The 12,502-nt window shown below is 36.4% G+C and overlaps 1 protein-coding gene across 1 annotated transcript; it reads right to left on the bottom strand.

The window, feature by feature from the left end:
* Positions 1–1,679: 1,679 nt before the first annotated feature.
* On the bottom strand, positions 1,680–2,444 carry LOC130868484 (trafficking protein particle complex subunit 13-like). Its single transcript, XM_057760687.1, has one exon. It carries the CDS (start codon positions 2,442–2,444, stop codon positions 1,680–1,682), a length of 765 nt encoding a protein of 254 aa, XP_057616670.1.
* Positions 2,445–12,502: the final 10,058 nt, after the last annotated feature.

Below are 12,502 nucleotides of genomic sequence, written 5' to 3'. Positions count from 1 at the left end.
TGTTGGGGGGATGGAACTGGAGACACCAAGAAGAATGAGAGCGAGGTGTAGTGAATGAATATTACCAAAATTCATTGTACCAATATATGAAACCTTCAAAACATAAAAATGTTACTTAAAAATAAATTTAAAACATGGTACCATAGTCACTTTTAATACCAGCACTTGGGAGGAAGAGAAAGGCAGATCTCTGTGAGTTTAAGTCCATCCTCGTCTCCAGAATGAGTTCTAGGGCAACCAGGGCTATGTAGAGAAACCCTATTTTGAAAAAGCAATGACAAAAAGAAAAAACAAAACAAACAAAAATGTGGTACCATAATACAACAACAGTTATTGCTCCCATCGCAGGGGACAGCTATATCACAGTGCTGTTTGGAGAAGTGAGTAAAGTGGATCACAAATCATTAGATCTTTGGTATACCTGACTCCATTACATAAGGAAGAGCATTTTGAGTTACAAATAAAGATATAGTAATAATTTTTGAGATAAAAACAGTTTCTTTAAAAAGAGATCTAAATTTCTGTCTGGAATTTTGATGATTCAGAGAATGGGACTGAGTCACGCAATACAGGTTCCTTTGTCAACATATTAATTTGCATGGCAGTTTGAATTTAAGTGAGAATCAGTCCTCTATTGCCAATGCCTGGTTAAAAAAGGAAATAAACAAAAAATAACCTACCAGGTTTTCATGAATTTTCTATATCCCAGGTCTACAAGTTCCTTGTCACTGCTGAACTTCTAATTCCAGAACCTAATAAACTTTGTCAAGAAAATTTGCATTCATTGAAAGTATAACCAACTATATTCAAAATAATTCTTTTATAAAGAAGTGTATTGATGTAGGAGTCTCCTCTGTATGCTGTGAATACCATTGGTGCATAAAGAAACTGGCTTGGCCTGATAGGGTAAAACAAAAGTAGGCAGGGAAAACTAAACTGAATGCTGGGAGAAAGAAAGACAGAGTAGAGTGAAGCCATGGAGCCACCACCGGAGACAGACATGCTGAAACTTTGCTGGTAGACCACGACCTCATGGTAATACACTGATTAATAGAAATGGATTAAATTAAGATGTAAGAGTTAGCCAATAAGAAGCTAGAGCTAATGGGCCAAGCAGTGGTTTAATTAATACAGTTTCTGTGTGGTTATTTCGGGGCTGGGCAGCCAGGAACCAACAAGCAGTCTCCTTACAACAGTGTATAGCTTAATTTACTTCAGGGTCACATCATGGAGACATGGAATAGGACCTTCCTTTATCTTTCCTGCCATAGGAACATCAAGTTGAACATCAATTCACACAGGAAAATACTTTCACAAGACATGGGGACATATAGGGAGAAAGTAGAGCATAGAAATGATGAAGGAAGGACAATTTCATGTCATGTGTATTCCCTCTATTCAACCCCAGGCAGCATGACCTAGAGAGATATCTTCTAAGTGGGGGAGAGAAAGTGAGCACTGGACATTACGTCAAACTCCAGATCAAAACTGATACGGCACCTCACATAAGACCAACACTGGCAGATTGTTTTTGAAAACAGCAATTGTTTAATTTTGAGAGGTAGAAATCAACAGAAAAAATCTTTCTTCATACTTGTTAGTTGATCACTTTTTGGCTGATACAAGAGTTAAAGTGTTTCTGGGAAACTTCTTGAAAACTATCACACTGGAAGTCACCTTTAGCTTTCCATTTTCATCATGGAAGGTACTACGCAGACTTTTGCAACACCATCATAGCAATATTTGGTCTTTAAAACTGTGTCTATTATCTGTATGCCAGAGATCCTCCTCAGGCCTAACAGTAAGCACAGTAGTGTCAGGGTAAATGACAGAGATGAGCCTGGCTTCAACTTACCAAGGCTTCTTCCTGAACATCCACACCAACGAACAGAAGTTGTATCATGCATTTTCAGAAGCAGTTTCATTTTCTTATCAGTATAATTTGTTATCTTGCAGATAATTTGAAAAGGTTCTTCATGGGCTACAGTATCTGGAATTTTCTCCAAAGATAGCTTCAGTTCTCCAGAACTGCGAGCTTTTCTTTCAAGTAGGACTGTGTGTAGTATTGTGATTTCGCCAAGTTCCCATTTCCACATAATCTCTAACTTTCCCATTTCTGTTAGTCCACTAAGCTTTCTCACTTTCTCTAAATATTCCTCCTTGACCTGCAGGTGATATAAGTAATGGCGTCCTTCTGTTGCCTGCAAAAATGTCCTGGTTCCAAATGTACACTCATCTTCTCCATCCAGGTTGAGAGTATTTAACGCTTCTTCGGTGTACATTTCAGGTAGCTCCAAGGAAACTTTTCGTATAAACACTGTTGAAGGCGAAATGTTTTGAATTTGAACTTCAAGAAATAAGTCATCCTTGTCTGAGTTGTAAAACTTGGTGTTGACTTTCAGTGGTCTCGAAGGAGAAAATATACACAATTTCCTTAAAAACATATCTGCAGACTGAGTTGAAAAGACATTGAACTCACAGGAACAACTCTTCCAGTGTCCATTATTTTATCATGAATGACATCATCAATACAGTGCTCTACCACTATAGCCATGGAGACCAAAACATGTAAAGGCAGAGCTCTTGTATAAAATCCAATTATTTCAGTGTCATTTTATTATGACTTAATTGCCATCACTGGAAATCCTTGTGTAACTGTTATTTTCCCTCTTTCTTAGAAATGTGGCTCTGGGAATTTAAAATGATGTCAATCTTCCCTTCAAACATTTACATTTCTGGTACAGGGTTACTTCTCAACAATATGGTTGCCCTAGCAAGACCTGCATAATGACAGCACTGACATGCCAATGCAGATAGAGGAAGTTTCACAAGGCCCCAACCCCTAGATTTATAAGAAATCAATGACTGCTGAGAAAGGAAGAAACAGTTTTCTCTGTGGAAGAGCCACTTGATAGGTTATCTAATCCCAAGCAGTCAGTCATAAGCAGGCATACATACAAGTAACACTAAGTGAACTCAGTAGTGTGTGTGTGTGTGTATGTGTGCATGTGTGTGTGTGAGAGAGAGTGTGAGTGTGTGGTTAATGTAATATGCATAACAATAATTATGGAAGGAGTGGAAAGCCATAGGAGGAGTTGGAGGTAGGGAAAAAGAGGTAGAAGTGATATAAAGGCAGTAGTCATTCATTAAATTCTCAAAAAGTAAGAAATTAAATTTTCAAAAAACAGGTCATGAGTACTAGAAAATGTATTGTCTCAATGCTAGCCTGTAGAGCATAAAGTAGACAAAGACAGAGATAAGGGAGTCAGGAAAACAGCAAGTAGTAGGGAAAGACACTATAAATAAGCAGTGATAATGGACTCAGAATATGTCATAGAAAATTTGGAAAGTAGAATAGTGATAAAAATTGTTGGGCTTGATTTCAATATTTTTCAGGTTCTTCGGGATAATGGGAAAATTAAAATGGTACCTTAGAATTGTATAGCTGAGGTAGATAGCAACTATTAGATCAGATAAGTTGACTGAAAGGAATGTTATTTCATTTTAAAAGATAAATATACATCTGCTTTTAAAATAGTGCATAGGGGCTGGAGAGATGGCTCAGTGGTTAAGAGCTCTTCCAAAGGTCCTGAGTTCAATTCCCAGCAACCACATGGTGGCTCACAACCATCTGTAATGATGTCTGGTGCCCTCTTCTGGCCTGCAGGCGTACATGTAGACAGAATATTATATACATAATAAATAAATAAATATTTTTAAAAAATAAAAAAATAGTGCATAGCAAACAAAAAACAGTATGAATTGAGAATGAAACAACTATAAAAAAACAAGAGATATCTGGAAAAATTATCTACCAAAATTAAAATTACATATTATGTTGTCTTATTCAAAAAGTGTATTGGGGCTGCTGCCATGGCTCAGTGGATAAAAGGCACTTACTGGCAAGTCTGAAAAACTGCAGTTAATACCTAAGACCCACATGGTGCAGGGAGAATATCAGTTCCGGCAGGTTGTCCTCTGACCTCCACACACCTGCTGTGGCATGAACACACACTTATACACAAATCAATAACCAAAACTAATTTTTAAACTATCCTTAAAAGAGTATTGAAACAGGGCCTTGCATTTACTAGGCAAGTGATTGACTGCTGGGCCAAATCAAGCCAATGATCCCCGAAAGTGCTTTTTTTCGAATGCAGAAACATAGTGGTGGTGGCACACACCTGTAGTTGCAGCACCTGAGAAGCAGAGACAGGAAGGGTGTCGCAAATTAGAGGCTAGCCTGGTATGTTTCATGAGTCCAGGACATATAGGGCTACAAAGTAAGACCTTGTCTCAAAAACCTTAAAATAGTGAGCATGCGTCATGTGAAAGCAAAAGGGAGGACTGTGTGCAGGAGGGAAGGAAGGTGGCTAGAGTAGGAGGCGCAGGGCAGAAGAAAGGGCAATGGAGGAGGGAATAAATTACATCCAAGTATGATGACACATATGTATGAAAATGCTATAATGAAACAAATTATTTGGTATGCTAGCCTAAATTTTTTGGAGACTATTTTATATGCACAAGTATTTTGCCTGTGTGTTTCCAACATGCATGTCTGGGGCACACAGAGGCCAGAACAGGGGATTGGATCTCCTGGAGCTGTAGTTACAGGTTGTTGTGGGTGCTTGGAAACAAATCTGGGTCCTGTACAAGAGCAGTGAGTGCTTTCAATGTCTGAGTCATTTCTCCAGGCCCACTAACATGAAGGTTTCAAAGTTGAAAAACAATATGAGCAGAGTGATGGCTCACTAGGTAAAGAAAGGGACTTGGCAATCTGAGTTGCATCTGTGGTATCCATATGTTGGAAGAGAGAACTAAAACTAGAAACTTTTCTCTGATAGCCACATGGGCACTATGGCACATAAGCTCCCACGCCCACATAAATACAAACACACATACAGAAAACTAAATGAAAAGGTAATAAAATGCAAACGTCAATAGCAATAATAAATACATACATAAATTAACATGGGAAAAATTCTGGAATGTGTCCTGTGTACTTTATTGACTGTCATCTATAAAAATTCATGCTTGAGAACTATGTGATAGATTATTTAAAAGTCACAAAAATTTTATAATTCTAATCATTTTGGATGCATTCATTCAGACCATGTAGCCCATGGTCTGCAGGTCTGACACTTTAGCATGTATAATAATTAAAAATTTTCCATTACAGAAGAAATCTTGTCATTTACAGAAAAATGTATACAATTGAGATAATCATATTAACTAAATTAAACCAGTCTCAGAAAGACAAATATTGTATATTTTCTCACTGTTGTTCCTCAGTTTTGTATAGGTACATAAAATTAGGACATGAAAGAAGAAATGAAGCTGTCTAAGGAACAAAAAGGCTAATAGGAGGGGTAAGAGGTGAGAAGGGGAGAGCAGGAGAGTTTGCGAGCAATATGCTTAACACACAAGCTACATTTGTACAAAATCTTAAATAAATAAATTTATTAAAAATGGGACAAAGTTAATAAGACAGTATTTTCCCTTTGGATACCCAAGTGAAATAGTGCTAGCTGTTAACAAGATATATATTTTCTTCATTTTTCTGTCAATGTTGCCAAAAGAGCATCTGGTTGTACACATGAGGATGCACTTAAGTTCCACTGTTCGGTTAGTCACTTGCTTTATATTTATGCGTATAAACAAGCCACGTTTATTATTATAGTTTATAATATGGCTTTCACATTGACCAGTGTAAATCATGCAGTTTCTTTCTTTTCAATTCAGTGCAACTGTTTACTCTCAGATCTTTAAATTTCCATGAGAACTTTTCAAAAACCATGTTAAATTTCCACAAAAATCACTTTCTGAATGACTAATTTGTAATAAGCTAAATCTGTATTCTGAATTTTTTATATGATGTATCACTCCACTTTTGTTGGGCTGTTTTTAATTTCTACAGGACAAGCTCCATGCTCAGGAACAGTCACTCAACACGTTAGACACCATGTTTATTACATATGATACTATGGAGCAAGGGGTAGCTACCCTTGTAGACTGTGTGTCTCCCATTTAAGATTTACCTTAAGTGGGTGAAATGGATGTGGTTCAATAATTATGTGTGTAAGAGTGGGAGTGGGCCTGGAAGGATTAAAGGAGAGAAAAGAATATGGTCAAAATATATTGCATGAAATTCTCAAAGAATAATTTAGAAAACTTCAAAACTTAGAGTTTGATGGGCTACGAAAAGATTCAGAAGAGCTCTTGCTTCTCTTGCAGAGAACTCGTTTGGCTCCCAGGATTCACATTCAGTGGCTCACAATCACCTGTAACTCCAGTTCCAGGGGATCTGACACCCTCTTCTGGTACCTGAAGACGCCCACATACACGTACACAGCCACACACCCCTCCCCACCCCCACACACAGACACACAAACTTTTTAAAATATCTTTTTGAAAAGTATAGTTTTCAGAGGTTCTTACATATATATGTACATATTAAAATATACACATTTTATTTATAATATGTAAACACTATGTTTATATTATATTGTATTTATATATTGCATATTCCTCATAATGTATATTTATAATTGTTAAATATTTATAGTTGCATCTTTTTAAATTGACTTCCTGATGGATTAGCATTCTTTGTTGCTTTGACCTTTTTTGATTTCAGATCTATTTAATTTTGGTACATCATCACACTCTCTCTTGATCTACAAAGGTTTGTTTTTGTTTTGTTTTGTTTTTGATTTGCTCAGATACCCACTGCACTTTAGTAGAAGGGATCGCTTTCATGTGACAAATGGTTTTAGTTTTAGTTTAGTCTTATTTGTTTTATAATTCTTTGAGTTTGACTTTTGATGATGCATTCTAATTCAGTGCCATAATCTTTCTGAGTTTCAAATATTTGAAAACCTTTAGTTCTCATAGTGAGTGTCTATTTCTGTTCTCAAATTTGGGGATATTTCAGCCATTCTTTCTTTTAATAACCTTCCTTCCCTCCGTCTTTTTCCTCTTACAATGTATCAGTCAATTTTTTTGTTGCTATAAACAAATGCCTTAGGCTGGGTACTTTATAGATAAGAACGGATCTATTTAGGTTATAGTTTGTGAAGATAAATATCCAAGATCAGTTATTCTTGTGTGTTCAGCTTCTGTCAAGGGCCTGCTTTTATGTTTCATAAAGGAATGGACAGGATGATGGCAGCATCATGCGTGAAGGGGTATAACATTGTAAAAAGACAGAAAGCCAGAGAGATTCAGATGTCAGGCTCAATTTTATAGAGGAACATGATCTTGAAGAAACTAACTCATGCTGTGAGACCAGCATTAATATTTTTCAAAAGCAATATTTTAGTGACTTAATCACACTTCATTAGATTACAGGGTTCAAAAGAATATTTATAATTATCTGGATAAGATATTAATATACTCTGCTCTTTTTCAGCTACCTATGTGCAGGAGGTCAGATTTTCTTCCAATTCTTCAATTTAAGGAATTAATCACAACAGGATGAATACAGAATCAAATATGAGAATTAGCTAATAAAGAAAATTATAAGAATGCAAGTGTAATTTGTCTCACCATCTAAAATGAGGTGGTGGAGGTAAGCAGGCTTGTAATCCTAGCCATTCCAGAAATGGAAGCTGGAGGGTCAGAACTTCAAGCTCAGCCTTTGCCCCAGCCAGCTCCAGGGCTACCTGGACTATGTTAGACACTGTTTGAAAACAACAGAAGAAATGTGGCATCATATAAGTATTTCTATGACTGAATATATGTATTATTTATATTATGTATTATACATAATCTATTTATTATTCTTTTAGTATTCACTTCATTAATTTCTCCTTTAATCTATCTTATTTTTTGCTCTCTGCTAGATTTTAGTTTGTCTTATTCATGTTTCCTAGAACTTTAATATTCATCATTCAGCTTATTTATTTGAAATATTCCAAGTTATTTTTAATCTAAGTGCTTAAAGCTATTAGCTTTCCTATTATAACTACCTTACTTGTATCCCCAAAGTTCTGGTTATCTGTGTCATCATTTACATTTGAGTCTAACAATATTTTAATTTCCTCTTTGATGCTTAAAATATTTATTTTTTTAAATTGTGTGTATATGTGTGTATATATACATACACATATATACGTATATACATATGTGTATATGTGCATGTATTTATGTACGCATATACATACACAAACACACACACAGACACACACACACACACACAGACACACACACAGACACACACACACACACACACACACACACATATATATATATATATATATATATATATATGAGAGTGTAGGTGTCTGCAGAGCTAGAGAATAGGATACCCCAGGAGCTGAAGTTACGGGCAGTTAGGAGACATCAAACATGGATGCTGGGAACTAAAGACCGGCCCTCTAAAATAGCAGTATGTGCTCTTAAACACTGAACCAATTCTACAGTCCTTCTTATGGATTTGTTAAGTGACCCATTGTTTTTTGAAAAGTATATTGTACAGGAATTGGAGAGATGGCTCGGTGGTTAAGAGCATCCATTAGCCTTCAGAGGACTGGAATTTAGTTTCAAAAACCTATTGGATGGCACAAACTACCTGTATCTCCAGCTCCCGGGAAACCAACTTCCTCTTCTGCCTTCCACAAGCACCTGCACTCATGTGTATATGTATATACTGCCCTTGGATAGATATAAATTTAAAACACATCACAGGAGGTGGCGCACACCTTTAATCACAACACTCAGGAGTCAGAGGCAGACAAATCTCTGTGAGTTCGAGGCATGCTTGTCTACAAGAGCTAATTCCAGGACACTTAGGACTATTACACAGAGAAAGATAAACAAAAAAATTAAAATATTTTTACTCTCCAAGTATTGTGCTTTTTCCAGGGTTCTTCTTGCCGTAGATTTCTAGTTTTATTCTACTACAATGTAATAATACATAAAAAGTATTTTGGTTCTTTAGTTGAGAGTTGCTTTTTGTCATATAAAGTACACCATTTTAAAGATGTTCTATGCCACTGAGACAAACATGTATTCTATAGCATTGGATGCAATAGTCTGAAGATACCTGTTACATTAAATTGACCATTGGTTTAGGTTAACTCTGAAGTTTGTTTATTTTCAGTTCGAGAAATCTCTCTAAAGATTGTAGTCTCCCACTACTATTTTAGGTGGTACTGATGTTAGAGTTGAAGTACACAGAGTAAGCAGTCAGGAACACAACATAGATATAAAGTGACCAAGTGACCATAGTGTAAAACTACCAAGAGTAGAGGGGAATCTGCAATCTTGTGTTGCATATCTACAAGAATTAACTGAGAACTGCTAATGATTGTTACTTGGTCTTTGTATCCCTCAAACAAAGTCTAGCTAGCAATTCTCAGCAGACAAGAAAATATGCCATTCACAACTGTTTTTAAAAATAAAAGATCTAGGCATTAAACTATTAAGAAAATTAAAGACCTCTGCAACGAAAATGTCAAAACACTGAAGAAATTGAAGAAAATATCAGATGATGGAAAGATTCCCCCATGCCTTGTGTTGGCAGAATTAATGTGAAAATTGTTACCTTGCTGATAGTTCAATACAATCTTCATCAAAATTTGAATTGCAACCTTTACAGAGCAAAACATAACAATCCTAAAATTCATACTGAATCGTAAATGACTCTGAATAGCTAGAAAATAAACAGAACAATCCTGGTAGTACCACAACACCTAAATTTAAATTATACTACAGAACTGTAGTAACAAAGACATCATTATATAAACACAAAAACAGCCTTGGCTGCTGAGGACCACTGCCATCCTTCAACATTGACCTCAGATGGTAGAACTTTTTGGGCAGTATACCATGTTCTGTCATAGGAAATAAACAACATACACCGCTAATCAGCACTCTTAGGTAAAAGTGTATCTCCATTGAAAACAATCCATTTGAAGACAACCATGTCTTAACAAAGTTAAGATTTATTTAAGTCTCTGTTTTAAGGTTTTTAAAATTATTTTTTAGTTAATTAAGCAACTATTATTTTAGGTCACTATGGCATATTTAACACCATATGTGTGTTCCAAAATATTTATATATCGGAGAGCTTATTGCATTAATTAAAACCTACTACTTCCTCCTCAAGACTTGTGACTGATTCTATGGGCATTTAACAATCAAATCTGGAGGTCAAAGAGGATAAAGGGGCTAAGAGGACAGTTTATATTTTGATTCTTACTCTCCAAGGTCAGCCAGGACTCCTAGCCTACAGTTCTACTAAGACACCCATCCTCTTGAACAGAGAAGATGTATAAACACTGAATATGTATTTTATCGCAGTAGATAATGAAACTGATGCATTTGATAGAAAAACGTTAAAGGAGTCAAGGAATGCCTCATGTCCCTAAGGAGCTTCAATCAAACTTAACAGTAAAATAATGAAGAAAAAGATAATTTTAGACACATACATTGTCTCAAACATTGAACAGAAAAGTATAGCCAATAAACAAACTAATTGGTAACAATAATAAAAAACAAAAAGAGGCAAACTAGATCTGAAAGAGGGCTCTCAGTATGCACTATAACAGTTGTTACAAGAGTTTCTCAAAAATAATAAAAGATATCCATGGATATAGCGTTCAGGGAGAAAAGCCAACAGTTTCTAAACGTTTCTTGACATACCTCTGTTGTTTTAACCAAGAGCCATAAAAAGTCCAGTACAGCTAGCCTTCACCATAATGTATCATTCAGCCCTTCTTAATACCACCATTAAGATATTTTAACACACAGTTAAGTGTATTTTCAATTATGTAAACAAACTTTCTGTTATCTATCTTGGTTTGGGATGTATGTTTGGGTTATCTGAAGCCAATAATCACCAAGAACTATCTTTAGTGCTACAAAGTGGAGATCAGAGCCTGAGAAGTGAGCCCTATAATAGAGGTTACTCCAAGGTGTCTGTGCTATTTAAAGAGCTAATAGTCAAACAAGAAGATAAATATCTTCATTTGGCTTCATCACAAGCTACATTTCTTTCTTTGCTCTGCATTATGATTTACCATATTTCTTGCTCTAGGACAAAATGTCTAGATTATTTTAAAGTAATATAAACACCATTTGGACAGCAATAAAAATTGTCTTGCTTCTAAGGTCTAACCTAGTTTCTATCATTCTTAAGCCCCTGGTAACTATTATTCTGCTCCTCATATTTGGTCTCTACATTTTTCTATTGTAAAATACAAATCTTTCAGACCAACAATCCCATGCTAAAAAAGATGGTCCTGTAAGATTTCAAAGGCACCTGTACCACCTCTGGCTGCCATGGATCAGAGTCAGATTGCTTTTCTCTCAATAGGTAGAGTCAATAGCAGTGTCAGCTGGGAGTTATTCACCCCTCAAGACTGAGAAATGGGAGTCTCCAAGAGAAGAAATAAGCTAGATAGGCACAGAGGGGAAAGAGGTAGGTGGCTAATGGCTAAAGGTTAATATAACTGTAGAGTTGTACTACAACAGCACATCATTCGAATAAGCAAACAGTAAAGACATAAAACCACCCCAAACCAGGTGATACCAAAATAGCCAACTGAGAAGACAAATTGCCCTTCACTTCATTATATTGGCAACTTCATATCATTAGCAGTGCAAAACTGTCCACCCTGTCATGTCTGATTTTATCCACATCTGAAAATTCCCAAAAAGGGACAGATAAGGAGGGTAACGTCTATTACAGCAAAGTCTCAATCCATTCTTGGAATTCCTCACCTCTCCTCCATCAAAGTTGAACCCACAAAATGAACTATCCAACATCCCTGGGATGTGTCTCTTATTCGTCTTTTCTTGTATATTATAGTCTTTGATTTAGTTCTTTTCATGATATGTGTGTGTGTGTATGTGTGTGCCTTGTGGGGTTTAGGTCCTTTTTTTTTTTTCTTACTTGCTTGTTTTTTGTTTGTCTGTTAATTTTCTAAAGAGAGATAGAGAAAGAAAGAAAGAAAGAAAGAAAGAAAGAAAGAAAGAAAGAGGGATGGAGGGAGGGAGGGAGGGAGGGAGGGAGGGAGGGAGAGAGAGAGAGAGAGAGAGAGAGAGAGAGAGAGAGAGAGAAAGAAAGAAAGAAAGAAAGAAAGAAAGAAAGAAAGAAAGAAAGAAAGAAAGTGTAGTTGGGTTGGTACGAAGGTGGGGAGGACCTAGAAGGTACTGGGGGAGGGGAAAGCATAATCAGAGTATATTGTAAGAAAAAAATGCTTTTTGGAAAAAAAAAAAACCCTACTGTGGTGGTTTGAAAGAAAATGGCCCCCAAAGGGAATGGCAGGAGGTGTGGCTTTGTTGGTGTGGGTGTTACCACGTTGAAGGAAGTCTGTCACAGTAGAGGCAGGTTTTGAGGTCTCATATATGCTCAAGCCACACCCAGCATGTTGGACCACTTCCTGTTGCCTACATTTCAAGATGTATGATGTACCAGATCCTTCTTCAATACCGTGTCTGCCTGCATGCAGTCACACTCCCCACCATGATGATATTGAACTAAATCTCTGAAACCATA

Source organism: Chionomys nivalis, chromosome X (genome assembly GCF_950005125.1).
Source record: "Chionomys nivalis chromosome X, mChiNiv1.1, whole genome shotgun sequence".
Taxonomy (NCBI): Eukaryota; Metazoa; Chordata; class Mammalia; order Rodentia; family Cricetidae; genus Chionomys; species Chionomys nivalis.
Note: the sequence above shows the minus strand (reverse complement) of the source record. Positions and strands in the feature narration are given on the sequence as shown.

Bases quoted from the DNA above. Each gene is read 5' to 3' on its own strand.
- LOC130868484 (XM_057760687.1), bottom strand. From the start codon at position 2,444: ATGTTTTTAAGGAAATTGTGTATATTTTCTCCTTCGAGACCACTGAAA.